The sequence below is a fragment of the Gorilla gorilla genome, chromosome 1 (assembly GCF_029281585.2).
Source record: "Gorilla gorilla gorilla isolate KB3781 chromosome 1, NHGRI_mGorGor1-v2.1_pri, whole genome shotgun sequence".
In the NCBI taxonomy this organism is placed as follows: domain Eukaryota; kingdom Metazoa; phylum Chordata; class Mammalia; order Primates; family Hominidae; genus Gorilla; species Gorilla gorilla.
The window spans coordinates 84,756,566-84,778,342 of NC_073224.2; the positions used below are offsets into that span (position 1 = coordinate 84,756,566).

The 21,777-nt window shown below is 37.1% G+C and overlaps 1 protein-coding gene across 13 annotated transcripts in view; it reads right to left on the bottom strand.

Annotated features, from left to right (window-relative positions):
• The window catches only part of DNM3 (dynamin 3), a 576,940-nt gene that overhangs the window by 422,091 nt on the left and 133,072 nt on the right, over positions 1-21,777 (bottom strand). For all 13 annotated transcript variants that reach the window (XM_031012314.3, XM_055377773.2, XM_063710835.1 and 10 more), the window contains 2 exons: positions 8,625-8,774; positions 7,283-7,486 (listed from right to left, as the gene is read on the bottom strand). In XM_031012314.3, coding sequence (XP_030868174.1) covers positions 7,283-7,486; positions 8,625-8,774 — 354 coding nt within the window. The remainder of the gene's footprint in view (positions 1-7,282; positions 7,487-8,624; positions 8,775-21,777) is intronic.

Genomic DNA, 21,777 nt, shown 5'->3' on the forward strand with positions numbered 1-21,777 from the left:
AACTTCCTTACCCCAAAATAGGATCTCACCCATACCAACCTCTAGTATTCTGGTGAAACTAAAGCAAAAGTAAGAGCACTTTGAAAAGTAAAGACCACTATACAGAGCAAAATATATTCAAAACATCATATAATTCTGATGGCTAGGAGTTGGACATTTCAAATTATATAGCCATTCCCCTTGAAATTATGCTAAAAACCCTCTTCTACTCAGTAAAACTATTTTTCACAAATGATGCAAAAGATGAGCTTGAACTTTGTCTAGCCACAAATTTGTGACATTCTACATATACTGAGAGAATAATTTCATGTGAAAATTAATATAAAATCTATGTAAATATATCCCAACATTTAATAATACTTATTGTATAGAAGTTTTCAATCTGAATATTATTATGCAAATAATTTATAATTAACTTATCAAGATGAGCTGTCTTCCCAAGCATATATTCAAATATACTCAAATCCCATTTAGATGAAAATTGCCTGTCTATTGTCAAAAAGATTTAATTTAGTACAAAGTAGCTACTGCCTAAAATACACTACCTCTCAGAAAATTATAATTATGTACCTTGGTGGATAAGATTCTAATTCAGATAAATAAAGAATGAAGAATGGTCCTCTACTATCTAAATAGGTCATCCTGTTTAGCCAAGGGCAAAATATCAGGAAAGATGTACATTAAGTGGTGAGAACAGGCCACTTGCACAGTCAACCAAATCATTCCTGAAGACCAACAGGGTAACAGATGTCATAACCAGATTGCCCTCACCATCCCAACTCAAATGACTGTTACATGAAAAGTTTGTTGTTATTACAGTTGTATAGGACCAGAATGAGGAATATAAATGGGAATGCTGGAATAAGGACCTCTGAAAAGGCCACTTCTCCATAAAGGCAGTAAGAAAGAACACTGGCAAAAATTGTTAAAGCCAACTGTTTCAGAACTCTGGAAATTAACCAAAGGCTTACAACAATCTGAGGAGTAAATATTCAAAAAAAACCCACTTGGATTTCTAGCTAGGCACAGTGGCTCACGCCTGTAATCCCAACACTTTGGGAGGTCGAGGTGGGCGGGTCTCTTGAGGTCAGGAGTACAAGACCAGCCTGACCAACATGGTGAAACCCTGTCTCCACTAAATGCAAAAAATTAGCTGGATGTGGTGGCACATGCCTGTAATCCCAGCTACTTGGGAGCATGAGGCAGGAGAATCACTTGAACCCAGGAGGCAGAGGTTGCAGTGAGCCGACACTGTGCCATTGCACTCCAGCCTGGGCAGCAAGAGCAAAAACTCCATCTCAAAAAAAAAAAAAAAAAAAAAAAAAACACCCTGGATTTCAGTAAGAACAACAAGCCGTGTGGTGTTTGAACTTGCCCTATGCCCATCCCCCTCTCATCTCTACAGTAGCCTTGAAAACAAAAACACCACAGTCATGATGAAAATCAGAACCCTAGAAACCCCTGGAGGGGACAGAATGGGGTTGGAGAGCATCAAAAATACAATTTTCAGACAATTGTAATTATTTAACCTGTCTAGCAGTTCCCTAAAAACCCCCATTCACAGGGCTTTTCTTTACTTGACCTGACTCAGAGCTTATTCAGTGTGAAAAGCCTCTTTCCCCAGAAAAAATTTGTCAAAAATAATCAGTGGCAATTGTTCAACATCACAGGTCTCAGGGAGCAATAACAATTGGGGCAAAAAAAAAAAAGAAAGAAAGAAAAAACTAACCAAAAAACTTCAAAGGAAAACTTGGGAATGAGATGGCCACAAAGGCCATTGAAAATTTTGTATGTATGTACAACCTAGAATCTAGAAAGCCACATGCATGTTTGGGGTTTTGTGCAAACACAGCAAAGACCTCAGAAGATCCTAAATTCTCACCTCTAGCTCACCTTGAGGCTCTGCATAAGCAGGAAGTTAGGATTAAGGCAGAGTTGTAAACTGTCTGCCTGAGCATTGAAGCCATACCCCAAAATGCACATTGAGAGCTTTGGTAAATGTTTAGCGATTTACTGACTCTGGTATTTAAGAAGATCCCTGTCCTGACCACTAAAAAAAAATGCTGAGCAAAGACTTAAGTGGTCACACACGACAAAGAATATATATAGACTTGCAGAATTGGTTCATGAAAATTAGTAACCAAATAAATAGCACCTGCAGCAACAATAAACAGCAACAAAAACTGGAAGGGAGAGAGGAATCTGGTTTCTAGTGCTGCCACATCACATTATTTAAATATCTAATTTTCAACAAAAAAAATTTTAAGATATGCAAAGAAAGTATGGCCCACCCAAAAGAAAATATACAGTCAATAGAAACTGTCCCTGAACAATCCCAGAAATTGAAATTACTAGACAAAGGCTTTAAATCACCTATTTTAAATATGTTTTAAAAACTAAAAAAAAAAAAAAATCTAAAGAACAAAAAGAATGTATGAGAAGAATGTTTCACCAAATACAGAATATCAGTAAGGAGACAGAAATTTTTTTTAAAAGAACCAAATAGAAAATCTGGAGATAAAATAACTGAAATAAAAAATTCACTATAGAGATTTAATAGCAGATCTGAACAGGCAGAAAGAATCAGCAAACTTGAAGACAGATCAATTGAGATTGTTCCTCCCAGTCTAAGGAAAAGAAAGACAAAAGAAAGAATGAAGAAACATGAACAAAGTCTCAGAGATCGGTGAAAACATCATACCAACATACATACCAACATACACATAATGTGATTCTCAGAAAGAGAAGAGGAGAGAAAGGGGAAGAAAGAATAGTTGAAGAAATAATGGCTGAAAATTTATCAAATTTGATTTAAAAAGCATTAATCTACACATCCAAGAAGGTCAACAAACTCCAAGTAGGATAAACTCAACAAGATCTGTACCTACAGATATCATAATCAAACTGCCAAAAGACAAAAAAAAAAAAAAAGAATCTTGAAAGCAGCAAGAGAGAAGAAAATCATGTTCAAAGGATCCTCAATGAGATTGACAGCTGAATTTTGACCATGGAGGTCAGATGGTAGTGGGATGACATACTCAAATTGATGAAAGGAAAAAAACTTTTAAGTAAAAATTATCCTTCAAAATTTAAGGAGAAATTAAGACATTCCAAGATAAACAAAAACCAAGAGAATCCCTTACTGACAGACATAGCCTACAAGAAATACTAATGAGAGCCTTTCAGGCAGAAAAAAAAGACACTGGACAGTAACTCAAATACCCAGGAAAAACTGAAGAACACCAGTAAAGTTAACTACATAGTTAAATATAATAGACAATATAAACATATTTTTGTTTGTAACTCTTTTTTCTCATATCTGATTTAAAAGATAATCATATAAAGCTATAATTATATTTGTGTTGATAGGCATGTAATGTAAAACTTGTGATTTGTATGACAATAATAGCACATAGGAAGGGGAGGGAGTGGAGCCATATAGGAGCAAAATGCTGTGTATTATTGAAATTAGGTTGGTATTGATCCAAACTAGATTGCTATAAATTAAGATGTTAATTGTAATCCTATGGCAACCACTAAGAAAATAACAAAAAAGTAAAATAAATGACCAAGGAATTAAAATTATATACTAGAAAATAAATATTTAACACAAAAGGAGATAGTAGCAGAGAAATAGAGAAACAAAAAGACATAGGACATACACAAAAAGAATGGCAAAATAGCACACGTAAATTCTATCTCATCAGTAATGACTCCTACCAAAACTTTCAAAAGTCTCCTCTTGGGACCACCATATATAGGATATAAAAACTGGGGGCAAGTAGGTCTGTAAATGGTGGAGCAGCAGTTCTAATGATCCACAAAAAAGGAGATTTATTTTAGGTAAGTTCATGAACATTTACATGACAATTTCTAAGTGGCACCTAACAAAAATGAGTTTGTAAATAAGCCAAGCCTATGATAGTTTTTTTTTTTAATCTCATTTAACTTTCTGGAGTAGATTTGTGGCATAAAATGACATACTCCTGACTGACAGTCAATGCTGTATTTTCCTTACGCTATAACAACACATCGAATATACTGGGAATGACTTTGTGGAGATTGATTCCTTTCTGGCAAACTGATGACTCCCTCCACAAACATTCATTGCTCTCACCTAATGATCTGTGATCACATGAGTTTATTTTAGGTCATAAATGAATCTTCTTTTGAAAAGCCTGAGAAATGAGATGTAGTTACTGCCCATTAATATTCCCTATGTGCACAACAGGGGTAAAATATAGCATGAATATGTTAAACCAATTTTAAGAAATCACTTTACAAGATTTATTAGTTGGCCAATTTTTTTAGTTTACATTTGTTATAAAATTCATAATACACACAAATAAAATATTCTCCAATGGCTTTTCTTCTACTAGATTTGAAGTTGTGAGGATGTGAGACAGGATATCTATAGCCATCTTGTCACCCGTGAAAAGAATTTATCTTAAAAAAGAAACAATTTCAAAGAGGCTGAACCAAGGTAGGACGAAAGAGAAATCAGGGACTGAATGGTATCATTTGCAGTCCTCCATGAAGCTTCATCTGGATTGTCATATTGCCATACGCATTTTTAATCTTCTTCCCTATTCCCCAGCACACAACAACTAAAGTCCTTGGAATCTTCAAAGTGATAAGTATCTTTTTGTAGGCTAATGGGTTGGTAAGTGGCTGGCAGCTCCTGGATAGCTTCAGCACGTGGACTGGTCACTAGAAAGAACAGATATGACCTCCTAGGAGGGATGAGGGGCTGAATAAGTTGATCACCAATAGCTAATGATTTAATCAATCATGCCTATACAATGAAGCTTCCATAAAAATCCAAAATGGGCTGGGTTTGGAGAGCTTCTGGATAGCTGGAGATGCAGAGGTTTCTAGAGGATGGTGTGCCCAGAGAGAACATGAAAGGTCCACATCGCTTCTCATACATTGCCCTATGCATCTCTTCATCTGTATCCCTTGTAATATTCTTTATAACAAAGAACTGTTTCTCCGAGTTTTGTGAGCCCCTCTAGCAAATTAATAGAACACAAGAAGAAGGTTGTAGAAACCCCAATTTATAGCCAGTCAGTCAGAGCACAGGGTAAATAAACAACCTGGATCTTGTAACTGGCATCAGAAGTGGGGGTCGTCTTGTGGGACTGAACCCTCAATCAGTGTGATCTGATGCCATTTCCAGGTAAATAGTATCAGAATTAAATTTAATCAGAGGATACCTAGCTGATGTCTGCTGCAGAAAAGAATTAATTGCTTGTTTGCAGTGGGGAGAAATCACCACACATCTGGAGTCAGAAGCATGTTTGAGAATATAGTAGGAGAAGCTGAGTTTGTTTTTTCTACGTGGACTACATGTGGACTCCTCAGGAATGTGACTGGGCTGAACTCACTAGAATTCACTGATGGTATGACTCTCTCTGTCCCAATCAGACAACCATGGCTCAATCTCCTATGGGACAAGAAGGCTGTAAGACAGGAATGGTTCAGCACCATTTTTATAACTAGATTCCAGTCCCAGTTTATAATCTGACTCTTCCAAGCCACTGACGCTGTAAAGGGAGTCCTGGTGATGGTCCTTACTTGTCATCTGGAGCCTCTACCTGCTTGTTACAAGCCCCAGTTTCAGGGATGGTGGCGGAAACGAAGAAGAAAAAAACAGTTACCATTGCAGAATTCTGGAAAGGCCCAAGAATTGGAGAACCAATGCTAGGGTATAGGAAGAGCTGAAAATAAAAGAATTGGCTGAAGGCTCCTAGAGGACACACCCACATAGCTACCCTTCCTCAACCTCAGCAGAGTACTGAAGACTTGCTTCAAAAGAGGTTGAACCAGAGGGACTCTGGACTCCAGAAGAACTTCAGGAATGCCATTATGAAAGCAGAGGAATTAATTAAAAGTGTACACACTGAATAGTGAGAACCATCCTCCTCCCACTCCATCCCCTGACCCACCAATTCTTGGCTCCAAGAACACTAGACATCAGGCTTATACTAGACCAGCTCAGGAGAAAATACTCATAGAACCTAACAGTTGAGGAAGTCTCCTAACAAAATGGTCAACTCTCAGCACAGTTACTCCACGGGAAGACCCACTGGTCAATGAATCCCTGTCATGTACATAAATCAGCTTTTTGGTGCTCCACTCTCATGCACGAACAAGCGGCAAAAGATCAACAAACATTTGAAAAAGGTCTCTAACATCAAAGACAGACAAAAACAAACAATCAGAAAACAATAGACTCAGACAATGTAGATTACAAAAGAAAACCTTCAAAAAGCTCTCACTAAAGTCCTTGGAGGAAGATATTGTATTTATGAAAACAAGAACATGATGCTATTTTAAAAAATAAAAATAAGATTCACAAAGTAAAAATATGCTTTTGGAACCTCTAAAATGAATCAGAAGAGCAGAAGATAAAGTTGATAAAATCTTGCAGAAAGTAGAACAAAAAGACAAAGAAATGATTATAGAAGAGAAAGATTGAAATAAAGGATTCATTTAGGAGTTCTAACATGCTAATAAGAACTACAGATAAAAAGAACAAAGAAATTGGGACAATTAATTATCAAAAAAGAAAAATTCCTAGAATTGAAGAACATGTATCTCCATATTGAAAGGGCACATCATTGAATGCCCTTCCACAATCACTTTAAACAGACACACACCAAGGCCAGCACTGAGGTCTCTGAAGATAAACTGTCGTTATTCAACTTAGAGAAGTAAAAAGTTTAAACATACGCATAAGAAAGGACCTTTTCTGGATATTGAGATGACAATACCAAATAAATCCCTGCTTATACATACATTTTTTTCTCAAATAATTATAAGCTAAATAATATCTTACATGCATTAGAGCTTCATATTTTAAAGAAACAAGACAAAGTAAAAAACACAAAGGTTTTTCACTGGAAGCATATGCAGGTAACTCATAATAATTAGTAGATTGTCTGAATTCTGCTGTACCAGAAGTTTATTTTACCAACTTTTTAAAATATGCAGCCCATGAGGCTTAGAAATGCCTGTTTTCTTAGATCTCATTATTCTTAGATTTATATAGATTTTGACTATATAAATTTCATTATTTTAGTAAATCTTTACTAAAATTATGTATTATTTTTTAATATTAAATACTGAATTTTCTATTTAAAATACAAAAGGTTTAACAACATTAATAATGGCTAATTTATTTATAATGAAATCAAATCTTGAGAATTTATGTTACCTTTAAAGATACCAAAACTCCTGACACTTTAATTCCTTCTCATCTTAGTAGTCACACACTCACCTTGAGGATCAACTTCTTTAGCTAGCTTCAGCGCATCTGAGTTTGCAAGATCAGTGTTGGCTGGAGTAACAGCTAAAATCAGACAGTTCTCCCTCGTGATGAACTGCATAATCATTTCTCTGATCTGATACTCGATATCTGGTGGCTGATCTCCCACGGGCACTTTAGTTATTCCAGGTAGATCAATAAGGGTTAGATTTAACACTGTGTGGAAAGGATAAAAGAGTCTTACATACACCTTCGATGCTAAAAGATAACAATACAGAATCATTTGTCACTTAGCTCAGCCTTCTACATTGTGTATCTGAACAACTCCAACCCATGTGTGTAGAATAAAGAGCATAAAATAAAAATGGTTTTGCTAGTTTTCTCTATTTTTATGATATGATTGTGCTATGCCAAATGATCACTTTAACATAATTTGAAAGGCACTGATTTGCATGCCTAACAGTTTGCTTAGAAAGCTGTCATATCTGTAACTAGGGGGTTATAATTAAAACACCAAATGAGAAATGCATATGCTATCTGCCAGTCTTGTACATCGCCTTCAAGTGGTATAAAAACTCACAGGGTAAGACTGCCCTTTCCTTAAAAAGTATCATTTTTTTTTTTATAGAAAGTTAACCACTTAGCCTAGTAGAAAGCTGTTAGCCATTCGTGGTGCCCTGGGTTTACTGAATCAGCTGTACAAACAGAGTCAGTGACAACATGACTCTAGCCCAACCTCTCCATATAAACAATGTTGGCACCAAGTACCCTTGGGAAGTCATAATTGAGCTTATGTCATTTATATTCTGTTTTAAAAGCAATAGAGCTAAGTAGGGAATAAGAAATGAAAATTTGCCCACTAAAAATTTAGTCAGCATACAGGTTGTTTCCCATCACACATTATGGATTGGTTATCTAATTTATAAGTTTCTACCGATAGTCTGGGGGAAAAAGTCACAGCTGATTTCTCAGGAAGAAAATAAATAGGACTATATATGGCTGCAAGACATCCAATAGGGGAAGATGCAACCATAGTAACATGTACCTCTAAGATTTCAGCAAAGACTGAAAAATGGAAGTTTTCATACATACCCTTCTCAAATTCTAAAAGCTTATAATAAAAATGAAGAAAAAAATTTGATGACTAACTCAATTCTGTTTTTATTAAAGTCACCTCCTACTGCCTCTCCTTAAATGTCCTAAGAGCTCTTTGAACCATAACATTAATGGGCAGTATCCAAAGGATACCCTAGAAACCCAGCACTATTTGTATCTTCTGTACAAATGATGTATGTTAATTAATGTAGTATAAATGTTTGAGGAGAAGAATTTGGAATTTTATTATTTTACTTACCATGTGGGGAATAGACTCGTAAATTAATGGGTATGGAGGAAATGCCTTTATTCATTCCAGTCACGCGATCTGTTTCTGCTTCAATCTCAAGGCGAACTTCATCAAAATCTGTAAATTTCTTTCCTTTGCAATGTAGAAACTCAGCATATTCTACAAAAATAAAACCAAAATGACACAACTTAAATTCATGCATTTTTGCCATAATTATAAAAAAGTTTCTTTAATTATAAGTCAAAGTATCCAATATTCTCTCTTCTTCCCTCATGAACATCCCACAGAACACAGTAGTTACTAAGAATCACAATTAATACTTTAGAAATATTAAACATAGTACAAATGCTATAGATGCTAAATTTGCTAATTTTCAGACAAGCAATTAAATACTACAACCAGTCCCTAAACCATCTAGCCTATTAAATAATTTAAAGAAAATTTTGGCTATCCAAATGATAAAGCAAACAACAGCACCTGATTGTTAAAGACATTAGATCTGGGATACCTCTGAGTTCTGTTAGCATTCCCCTCTTCAGTATCACCATTTTATCAGGATGGAATGCCAAGTTATATAAATACATCTTCAGAAGGCAAAATAAGTTAGGGGAAATCATTTAATTTGTTAAAAATAAATAATATATGGAATCCTTTAGCTTAAAAACACACTATTGAAAATACCACATCAACTTATATAAAGACAATTTCTCAAGGAAAAAAGTTATAGAGTATTATATCAAAGCAAATATTTACCTGTAATCTAAAATTTTAAAAAAAATCCCTCAGCAGAGGGAAAAACACTAAAATAACTACATAAATAACAAAACTGGGTTTTTTAATTTTCAGTAACATCCTACAAGCTGTTGTATTATCAATTTCTATACCTACTTTGAGAGAAATCAGGTATGTAAAAAACACCACAATTTAAAAGAAAAGCTAGTACAGTACTATTAGATTTTTTAAATGAGTATAAATTTAACAAAGAAACAAATCTCAACAAAGATTTTAGTTTATCTAATATCTCAATGAAGAATTGTACCACTAAACTTAGACTATGCCTAAGCATCTTGGACCCAAATGCCAGATAAGAGCCTGTGAGGTCGAGGCTGCAGTGAGCCGTGATCATGCCACTGCACTCCAGCCTGGGCAAGAAAGTGAGACCCCATCTCAAAAAAAAAAAAAAAAAAAGCCAGATGTGGCAATTATTGGTAGCCTTACTACCATTACCCATCATAAACATTTAATATTCACTCTTGGAGATGAAATGGCAAGGTCAATAGCAAGAGAGCTATTGTGGCTGATCTCCCATGGGCACTTTAGTTACTCCAGGTAGATCAATAAGGGTTAGATTTAACACTGTGTGGAAAGGATAAAAGAGTCTTACATACACCTTCAATGCTAAAAGATAACAATACAGAATCATTTGTCACTTAGCTCAGATGTGGTCCGTGTCTTCAAGCAGGTTAGCATTAACTCAAAAAGCTAAGGATTAAACCACTGAGAAAAAACATTAATGCAGGTAGCATAATGTAAATGCTAACCTGCTCTTAAAATGATAAGAAAGGTAGAGATAGAAAAGATGATTTTGAGCTGTGGTACCCAAAAAAGGAAGTGGGGTATGGACTGAATATTGAACAGTAGGGAGGATTTTTACATGTGCAGGGAGAAAGAGGTCTTCCAGAGAATCAGAGAACCTTCATAGGTTCAACAAATTTGGCAGGTTGTCATCCAGTCTCTGCTCGGACCCATCCACTATTGGGTAACAGAAACTTTGATCTCATTGGAAAAAGCTCTGATTGGAAAATATTTATGTTTGGTATGAAACCTGCTTTCTTGTCATATTCCACTAGTCCAACTTTTGTCCTCTGGTGCTACTCAGCTGTGAAAAGGCCGTGTGCATTAATGTGAGTGTCGGCACCCTAAGTTTGTCTCCTTCCTGGGCCTCACACCCTTATCTTGCTTTGTCACATCACCACTCGGGCCCTCTGGTGGCAAAGATTTCCCAGTACCAACCCCAGCCACTCTGGCTGGAAAGGTCACAAGCTCCCAAAGTGGACCAGAAAGTTTCTACTTTAATTTACCAAAGAATTGAAATGACCTAGCTTTTTGGATGTTAGAATGAGAATCAGAGACGGATTTAATTTCTGTCTTTCCTGACAACATGCATGGACATGAGTATTTCTCTTTCTATCTTAGTTTCTCCATATAATGTGCCACTTTCTGAAAAACAGCAAGCTAAGTCTCCCGAAAGCTCATTCCTCTAATGCTGGAAGTATATCCAACAGTAAAGCCTCAACAGGCTGCAGAAATCTGGCCTGAAGAGATCAGTTCATCAAGACCAGGCATGTTCTTCTATACTTACCCTCATAGGCACTGTCTTTATTAGAATATAAATTCCCAGAAGATAGAGCCTTTATTTTATTACCCATTCAAAGCCTAGGCCAGTACCATGTGAGTGTAAGAGTATATAGATAAGTAGAGGACAAAACAATACGAAAAACAAAGGAACAAAAGAAGTCAAATCCCAGAAAACAAGCAAAAATTAAAAGGAAAAATTAGAAATAATTTAGAAGAAATGGAACTGTGTTTTTTTCAATGCCATATATTCCATGGAAAATGCACCCTTCAAGACTTATGGCTATCACAACTGTTCTGTCATAGAGTTCATAAGCTTCTGGATCAGGAACTACATTTTCAATCACTGCTAATCGACACATTCCAGTTTACACAAATGTGGATCTCCTTTGTTGCCACTAGATGGCACCTACTTGCTTTCTCTGCAGGAAACATGCCCTTCCGGAAGGGTGTAAAATCAATGTAATTTTCAAATTAGATTTAAATGAGTTCTCAAACTCTTGAAAATACTTTTATCTTGGAATCAAGAGATGATAATTGTTCAGGACCATCTCAAACCTTTGTGTATTTTTATTTATTTTGTCAACCCCTTGGTCAATTTGCAGTGTCTTGTTGAGAATAGTGTCCCCCAAACAGATTCAAGGATTCCTGTATTCATTTATTTACTTGATTAATATTTATTGAGATCACTCTACTTGCCAAGAACTGTTTTAGAAATTGGGATATAGTTAAGGGGGGGAAATAAGTCTCTAGGCTCACGAAGCTTAAATTCTAATCAGGTAAAAGAGTAAACAATATGTGTGTGTGTGATGCTAAGTGCTATGGAGAAAATAAAATAGCAGGGGGATAGCAAATGCTTTGGGAAGGGGGTCGCTTGGTTATGTGGTATAGATAAGGAAGGCTTCCATGACAGGGTAAAGTGACCTTTGAGCAATGACTCAAGAAAGGAAGGCAGCAGGCCATGCTGTATGGAAGGGCATCCGGGCAGAGTGCCTAAAGCAGATGTGTGTTCGGCATGTTGAGGGACAGCCAGGTCCACGTGGCTGGAGCACCAGGCGGTGTGGAGTGGTGGGAGGTGGGAAACAAGGCCAGTGCTGTGGACAGGCCTGGATGTGGAGGGCTCGTGGACCATTTTAAGGACTTTGATTTTTCGCTGAGTGAGATGGCAGACCATCTGAAGGATTTGGGGTAGAGTAGAAACATGCTGTGACCTAGGTTTGAAACAACTGTGGATGCTGTGTTGAGGACAGACAATGAGGAGCAAGAAAGGAAGCTTACTATTGAAATCATCCCGGGGAGAGCTGCTGAGGCTTAGACAAGGGTGGCAACAGTGGGGTGGTGATGAGTGGTTAAATTCTAATGTATTTTGAAAGAAAAAGCAACAGAATTTGCTGATGGATTTAAGCTGCGATATGAGAGAAAGAGGAGCATCAAGGATAACTTCAAAGGGTTTGACCTAAGCCACCAGAAAAAGTTTGAAATAGAAAAAGACTGAAGGGAAGAGGATGAGAAGGGATGGGATGGGATGGGATGTGGGTTGGGACCTACTAAGCTTGTGATGGCCATGACACACCCGTCCAAGTTGAGAAAAAGCACTGCTACTAAGGTTGAGGACCACACAGCTGAAGGAGACACCATTCATATTCAGTCTTTGGATAGGTGTCTCTACTCTGAAAAATTTCCAGAAGATGGCAGTCGTGTGCTTGAGGAAAGGGCAGCTTTTTCTAATTTGTACAAAAATATCTTCACGGCTAGATATATGCATCTTTTGTTCATGGAGAAGTCCAAGTGAGAGATATATATTTGGGAGTCATTCAAGTCAGGTAAGTGACTCTGAGATCACTAAGCAAGAGTTAGACAGGGAAGAGGTCAGAGTACGAGGCCCTGGGTTTTCCAAAGTTTAGAGGTCAGGAGATGGAGACTTAGAAGGTAGGAGAAAACAGTAAGGGGAAAACAAAGCCAAGAAAAGAGGAGACGTCCATCAAACCCTGCCAACATGTCCAGTAACATGAGGACTAAGAATGGACGTTAGAATTTGGCAACTGGAGGATCCTTCAGGAAGAGGTTTAAGAGAGAAGAGAAGAAACCAAGTAGAGGCTGATTGTACATAATTCTTTCTTTCTTTCTTTCTTTTTTTTTTTTTTTGAGACAGGGTCTCACTCTGTCACCCAGGCTGGAGTGGAGTGGTGCATCATTATTCACTGCAGCCTCAAACTCCTGGGCTCAAGTGATCTTCCCACCCTAGCCTCCTGAGTAGCTGGGACTACAGGCAGTGTGCCACCACATCTGGCTAATTTTTATTTATTTTTTGTAGTGATGAGGTCTCACTGTGTTGCCTGGGCTGGTCTCGACCTCTTGGCCTCAAGTGATGTTCCCACCTTGGCCTCTGAAAGTGCTGGGATTATAGGAGTGAACCACTGTGCCCAGCCAACAGTTCTTTTAAGGAGTTTTGTTGTAAAGAAGAGGAGAGAAGGGAGAGGGCAGCTACAGAGGGATGTGAAGTCAAGAGAGAATTTTGTAAAGACGGCAAATTAATGGCATGCTCATAGGCTGAAATGGTAACACCCAGGATAAGGGAAGTGAGAAGGCACAAATGCTGAAGTGATGTCTGAGGGGAGGGAAATAGGAGGCCAGAAAGAAAGAAACAAACATGCCGGGGCATCCATAGGAACAGGAAAGAGGCAGAACAATCAGCATGGATGAGATGAATAGGTAGAACTGATGGTGGTAGGAGCCTGTGAAATTCATCAGGGGACTGTAGAGATTGATCATATTTGTCTGAAGTCATTTTACATATTTACTGGTTAACTATGTGGTTTACTTGTTAACCATTTAACCATCTCACTGGTTAAACTGTATAAGTACTATTATACAGTTTATATACTACTATAATACTGTATAAATACAAAATGCATTATACACACACACACACACACATGCACGCAAAAAGTGATCCTAAATGCGTGACCTCAGAGTAATCACAGCAGGGATGACAATTTGGGTCTAATCTATGTCCATCACTGGGGTTCAGACCTGCCCAGCCTATCTGGAAAACTGATAGGGCAGGAACCACAAAGTACTTTTTTCTACGGAAACCAAAGAGCCTCCTGGAAAAGAATTCAATCTAAAGGATGGAAAATTCAGCAAAACAAGCTGACCTGGCTTTTCAGAAAAGGGCTACCTGTAATCTGTCTTCTACCTACCTCCAGAGACTCATAGATCTGTGTCCTCTTGTCTCTGTGATGATAATTGTAGTTTGGGGATGAAGGAAATTCTAGCATCTAAGTCAAACTCTATAGAACGAGTTGTACTAGCTGATCAATAGCTGGACCTTTTAATAGCTGCTAAATGTGTGTCTTCTACTATAGTATACTACGGTAAACCGTAGTATACCATAGTTTACCACGGTTTTATACTATGGTGAACTAACATGTCTGAAGGTTACACAATCTCATCTTATAGTTTTGAGATACATTCTTTCTTACAGAAAGGTACAATTTCCAGTGGCATGAGCTCTCTTGACATGTTCTCAGTATTCCTTTCATTCTAAATGCTTCATAGTTGGGCACATGAAATGGTCTTTTCCTCAAACAACTTGAGGCTTCAGCCCAGCATCAATGTGAGTAGTCAGTGCATTAAATCTCCTAGCCACAAAGTCATACAAAGGATGAAGGTTATGTGTACATAAGCATTGAAACCGTGATAACGCATTCGTGAAATTCTATTTTGTTGTAGTATAACCTGTCTTATTGAAATTTGTTTCATTTTCACAAAACAAAATTTCTCTGTTTTCATTTTCACAAAATAAAACTCCTAGTTTTGATTATTTTCTGTTTTTACAATGTTAAAAATAGCCTACAATTGAAGCAAAGGTTAAGATACATTACTATATCAAAGAATGATTAGGAAGGAAAAAAGGAGAATATTAAAAAAATCAGAGCTATAATTCTATTTTATTTGTATTTCCTTTTAAAACATTTTAGCACTGTCATTTTTACTGGTCATGAAAAACAAATTACGCTAGGTTAAACAACTGACAAACTATTTGGGGGAAGGATGAGATGCATTTATGCCTGGGCAATGTTCCAATCATCTGTGAAAAGCACAGCATGACTGTAAGAATTTAAATATTTCCAATATGCCCCTTCCATGAGTAAAAATATGTATGTTTTAATTAATCAAGGTTAAGTAGAAAGGAATTATTATAGAGCACTAGGAAAAATAATCTCTTGTCCATCTTTATTCTAAGAATCAAGGTTCCTCAAAATTTTAACTGGAGTTTTCTTATTTCTGAAATGTTTTAATAGCAATGTTTTGTGAGCACAGGGCTCCAGTGAAAACAGAGTACAGGGGTCATATACATAAGGGACTGTTTTCAGTGCAACAAGCTGAATTCCCTGGCTGTATAGAGCATCTATGTATGACTATATTTAAAAACATATTTCCTCAAAGGCAGAGATACATTTTACTCTTCTGTGTTTCCCTAATGCCTATTATATTTAGAGTAAAGAACATCTGTAGGCCGGGCACGGTGGCTCACGCCTATAATCCCACCACTTTGGGAGGCCGAGGCGGGTGGATCACCTGAGGTCAGGAGTTCGAGACCAGACTGGCCAACTTGGTGACACCCTGTCTCTATGAAAAATACAAAAATTAGCCAGGTGTGATAGCAGGTGCCTGTTATCCCAGCTACTCCGGAGGCTGAGGCAGGAGAATCACCTGAATCTGAGAAGTGGAGGTTGCAGTGAGCCTAGATCATGTCACTGCACTCCAGCCTGGGTGACAGAGCGAGACTCTGTCTCAAAAAAAAGAAAAAAAAAATCTGTAGATTTCTTTCTTCTTTAAAGCAGTATACTTTGGATATAACAATGCTTCCAATAAATACTCCATGTTCTTACTCACATATGAAAGCTAAAAAAGTTGATCTCATAGAATTAGAGGGTAGAATAGTGGTTACTAGAGACTGAGAAGTGTTGGGGGGCAAAGGAGATAGGGAGAGGTTGGGGAGCAGACACAAAAGTACAGTTAGATAGGAGTAGTAACTTCCAGGGTTCTGTAGCACTGAAGGGGAACTACAGTTAAGAAGAATAAATTGTATATTTTCAAATAGCTAGATGAGAGGATTTTGAATGTTCCCAACACTAAGAAATGCTAAATGTCTGAAGTGATGGATATGCTGACTACCCTAATTTGATCATTACACATGGTATATATATACTGAAATATCATACTGTACTCCATAAATATGTACAATTATTATGTGTTAATTAAAAATAGTAATTTCTAAATGCTCCCATCAAGTCATTCCAAATTGAAGGCAAGATCCTAGAATTTTAGTTTAGTTATATATTAATTACATAGGACGCAGATATAAAACAGAACTCAACTGTATTGCTAAAATAAACAGGGAAAGTCTAGCAATCAAAAAAAAAAAAGGAAATCTAAAGTAGAGAACAATTAACCTCAGGGAGTCCTGCAGTGGGTAAAAGTTAGAGGTCTCAGTAGGAGAGTTAAGAACAATAGGGTGAGATGGGAGTAAGTGGAGGGTGCCAAGATTTCATAAAAGACAAAAAGCTGGTGCCAAGCAGGTATCAGACCGGAGACAGAGACCAGGGTTTAAGATCAGGGCTCTGGTACTCTCAAGGCAAAGTAGGAAATTAAAACAAAACTCCAAATGCAAACTAGGCAGAAAACCAAGATGCAAATTCAGTCATGGAATGGAAGGCAGAGCTGTTTTGTCAAGATACAAAGCCAAAGCCAGTTGAACAGTATTCAGGGTCAAGAGAGATTAATATTAATGCCATCTTGAAATTTACTTTTGAACAATAGCCTTTACAGTTTTCTTCTGCTTCTAAAGCCTGGATAAGGCTTAGCCAAGAGGTGAAGGTTAAGGGGCCCCAGGTAACTGGAATAGTGCTGGTGGACAAGACCAAGGCCAGCACTTACAGAAATACCCAGAGATGGGGGACTTTTACGGAATATTCTACCACAAGTATCTAAAACAACAATCAGAATCCAGCAGCTGTTGATACCTACATAGCTCAACTTAGTTCTATATTTTTTTCCAAAGGAGCTCAAAGAGTATAACAAAAATCAACTCTATTTTATACTCATAGTTTATTTCCATGTAAAACACAATCAAGAGATAAACTATATTCCAAATCTTAGCTATTGTGAACCATGCTACAACAAACATGGCAGTGCAGATATCTCTTCAATATACTCATTTCCTTTCTTTAGGGTATATCTACCTACTATGTACCCACAAAATTTTTTTTATAAAAGATAAACTATATTCCAAATACAGAAAACAGGAAAGAAGCATTCTGAGCACTTGGCCAAAAGTTGCAAAGTATATAATTACTATAATTATTCTACGTCTTGGCAGCATCTGACACGATTGTCCTCCTCTTCCCTGAAACACTCTTCTGATTGTTCTCCATCTTCACTGATTGCTCTTTCTCCATCGTTCTTTGCTGACTGTTCCTTCCCTTCTCTTCTACACTTCTAAATATTGGAGTACACCAGACTTGTTTCTAGACCTTCTTACCCTCTTTTTCATCTCTATCCTCTCTCGCTAAGTGATCTCATCTAATCTCATTGCCTTAAAATTTTTTATATATATCCTCTAAATTCACATCTCAGACATTCACCTCTCCCTTGAATTCCAGATTTGTCTATATCTAATTCTAATGCTTAACTGACATTTCCACTCAGATGTCTAATAGATATCTCAAAATTTACCTGTTCAAAGCTTCCTTTCCTCAGCTCTCTTCCAAACACCGTCTCACTGCCTCCACTATGGCCATGCTACTTCTAAGCCTGCTCCACCTCTAACCTGTACTACCATAAAAGTAGCCTAACTGGTCTTTCTGACTCCACTCTTGCTCCATTGAATCCATTCTCCACCCAGTAGCTGGAAAGATCTCCTTAAAACATACATCACATCATGCTTCTCCCCTGTTTAAAGCCTTTTATTGGTTTTCCAGTACATTTAGAAAAATCCAGATTCCTCACCCTGGCCTACTCTACAAAGTCCGATACAGTCTGTCACCCATCTGCCTCCAGTGCCATCTCTATCACTACCTCCATCCTACCTACTCAGTCGCTCTGCTTGCAATGGCCTCCCTTCTGCAGCTCAAGAGCACCAAGTCCCTTCCTACCTCAGGGCCTCTCTATAAGCTGCTCCTCTTCTGGAATGTTTGTCCCTCTGATCTCTGCATGTGTGGCTCCTTCCTGTCATTTCCTCATCCAAAATATCATCTCTTTAGAGAGGTTTCCCTGACTGGACAAAGTAAGTAGCATCTCTTAATCACATCCTATTACATTGCCCAGTTTTTTTCTTCGGTGCACATGGTCACTGTCTGAAGTTTTTCGTATTTGTTTTTTATTGTCCGTCTTCATCCACTGGAATATAAGCACCATGAGAACAGGAGCACTATCTGTCTTACCCCTGCTGTATTTCCAGTAACTAAACCAGTTGCATATTTGTAGAATTGATGAATAAATAAATGAATGAGTAGATGACTGAAGGAATCAACAAATAAACCTTGGAGGAGGCTTGAGGTTTGTGGATAAGGGAAAAAAATGATTATAAATATAGCTTCTGACATGCTGAGCTTGAAATACATTTGAAATATCCAAGTAGAGTTTCAAACAGTCAGTTAAAAATGAGTCTGGAGTTTAGCCCAGGAACTATACATGTGAGAGTTGTAATGTTCAGGTTGTAATTGAAGCCACAGTGTGGAAGAGATTGTCAAAAGGAGAATATGAAATGACAACCAAAAAGGAGCCTTGGGCAGATGCAACCTTAAAGGCCAGATAGAAGATAATACATTGGCAAGGGAGCCTGAAAGAGTGAACAAAGAGATAGAAGGAAAACCAGGAATATTTTTCATATAAGCCAAAGACATAGAGTAAATTTCAAGAAAGAATTGATGTCAAAAGCTGTTGAAAGGGCAAGGTAAGTTAATTATAACGATGTAGGAAACCGTATAGTAGATGCTCAATTTCTATCCAATTCCAATTGGATAGAAAATTTAAACACTTTTTATTATTTCAATGATTTGGGGCTATAGATTACTTTGTTTACTTAAAAAGTGTTTTATGTGCTATTTTATGCTTTTTTTCTCCCCTTGTGTCTCTTCCCTTGCTATCAAGTTTACAGTTGTCACTTCTTGCTGTTGGCAACACATCTGTTTTTAAGCCATATTCCCATTCTCACTTGTGGTTTTATATTTTACTCTAGACTGAGAAATCCAATAACCCAGTATGCATGGTCTGAGTCTAAAATGAGGCTGGAAAGGCCAGAATAAGGCTGGGACCCTGTAATGCATGAGATTTACATCAAAGACTTTGTGATATCAGTTGGGTACTCAAGGCTCTTTTTTGCTTCCTCTTGATAATCAGCTAAGTTTAGAAACTGAAAATATCAAAAAGAGTTTCTGAATAAGGAGTTATTCCAATGTTTTTTAAGAATAATTGAATGTACTAATTCTGAGACAGCAAATGTCAGTCCTTGTTTTAATAATGAAAAATAAGATGATCTGCCAAATAAAAATCTATAGAGTAATTAAAAGCAAAATGATGAGACTTTGTCATGAAAATTCAAATAATCATATTTCAATACAAAAAATATAATAGGAAGTCTAAGATTTACAAAATGAAAATACTGTTTCCCCACAGAATCTTGGCCACAAGGAACAAAATTTATAAATGAGATTTAAGTAGTAGTTGTATCAGAACTCTAAGTATATAAATACATAACTAAAAAATTTTAAAAGAAAATATCAGAGCTACAATATGCATTGCTGGATACATTATAATATCTCAAAAAACCACAAAAAACTTTTTCTATGAGTATGTAATTTTATACACAAGTTGCCGCCAACATTATTTCATCTAAATATTTGAAGGAGATCTTTAGTGTGTTTTTGGTAAGCTCCTTAAATGTCAATGATATGGTTTGGCTGTGTCCCCACCCAAATCTCATCTTGAATTGTAGCTCCCATAATTCCCACATGTCATGGGAGGGACCCAGTGGGAGGTAATTGAATCATGGAGGTGGGTCTTTCCTATTCTGTTCTCATGATAGTGAATAAGTCTCACAAGAGCTGATGGTTTTATAAAAGGGAGTTCCCCTGCACATGTTCTCTTGCCTGCCACCATATAAGATGTGACTTTGCTCCTCATTCACCTTCCACCATGAGTGTGAGGCCTCTTCAGCCATGTGGAACTGTAAGTCAGTTAAGCCTCTTTCTTATATAAATTACCCAATCTCCGGTATGTCTTTACTAGCAGTATGAGAACAGTCATCATGACAAATTCCTGAAAGTTGTTAGCAGCTGGAAACAGCCAACTTAATTTTTGTGTATGGTGGAAGGTATTAATCAAAGTTTATTTTTTGCATGTAAATATCTATTTTTTTCCAGTAACCTTTGTTGGAAAGACTACCATTTCTCCACTGAATTGCCTTTGTACCTTTGTCTAAAATCCATTGTCTACATATGTGTAGATCCATTTTTTGAATCCATCCTGTTCCATTGATCTATTTGTCTCTTTATGCCAATGCCATATTATTGATTATTGTAACTTTATAAGCCCTCATTTTAAGAGATAGGGTCTTGCTAAGTTGCCCAGGCTGAAGTGCAATGGTTATTCACAGGCACAATTATCGCACTCTACAGCCTGAACTCCTGGGCTCAAGCAGTCTCTCTACTGGCTAGGATTACAGGCACAAACCGTGGAACCTGTATAATAAGTCTCGAGATGAGATAATGTTAATTCTTCAACCTCAATGTTATTTTTCAAAGTTGTTTTGGCTATTCTGGGTTCTTTTATTTTCATATAAATTTTAGAATCAGCTTGTCAGTTTCTACAAAACAATCTATCTTTTGAATCTTTATCTGCAACATTGTAACATCATTCAGAAAAATTTTCCTCTTCTGGCTCAAGTGTGCACATATATACCCACAACATGTTTTGCTAAAAGCACAAGTATGTTCCCATGATGCTTGCTCTGATAAATGTATTAAACTTTAACAAAATCACAGATTCTTATAACTTGGAGTGATATCTATTCTAAACGCTTTACTAATAGAGAAGTCACTTAAGTATTGTTTGGGGTCCTACAAAAATATTTACTATCAATGATGTCCCAAGCAACATCGACCTAGTCAGTACAGTATAACTTGGTAATAAGAGTACATATTCTTACATTAAAAGGTCTAAACAAATAAAAATAAAGATTTTGTCTTGTAAATATCATGGAAATTCTTGGACATATGACAATTGGTTATATAAAACTAAAATGCTGAGCCAATTCATCTGACAAGACACTTTTGCTTAGAAATGGTAGAAATAATTCTATGACTCAGGCAATAGAGTCAACCCAATCATTTCTTGAAAGTTTTTTAAAAAGCAAAACAATGGCCAGGTGCAGTAGCTCATGCCTATAATCCTACTGCTTTGGGAGGCCAAGACACGAGGATCACTTGAGGCCAGGAGGTCAAGACCAGCATGGGCAATATAGCAAGACTCCCTCTTAAAAAAAAAAAAATCTTTTTTTCATTAGCTAGGCATGGTGGCATGCACGTGCAGTCTTTAGCTATTTGGTAAACTGAGACAGGAGGATTGCTTGAGTCCAGGAGTTCAAGGGTGCAGTGAGCCTTGAACTCCAGCCTGGGTGACAGACCAAGACCCCAACTCAAAAAAAAAAAAAAAAAAAGTAGAAGAAGAAGAAGAGGGGGAGAAGGAGGAGGAGAAAAAAGAAGAACCAAAGGTTGTCCCTAGTATGAAGAAAATTCAA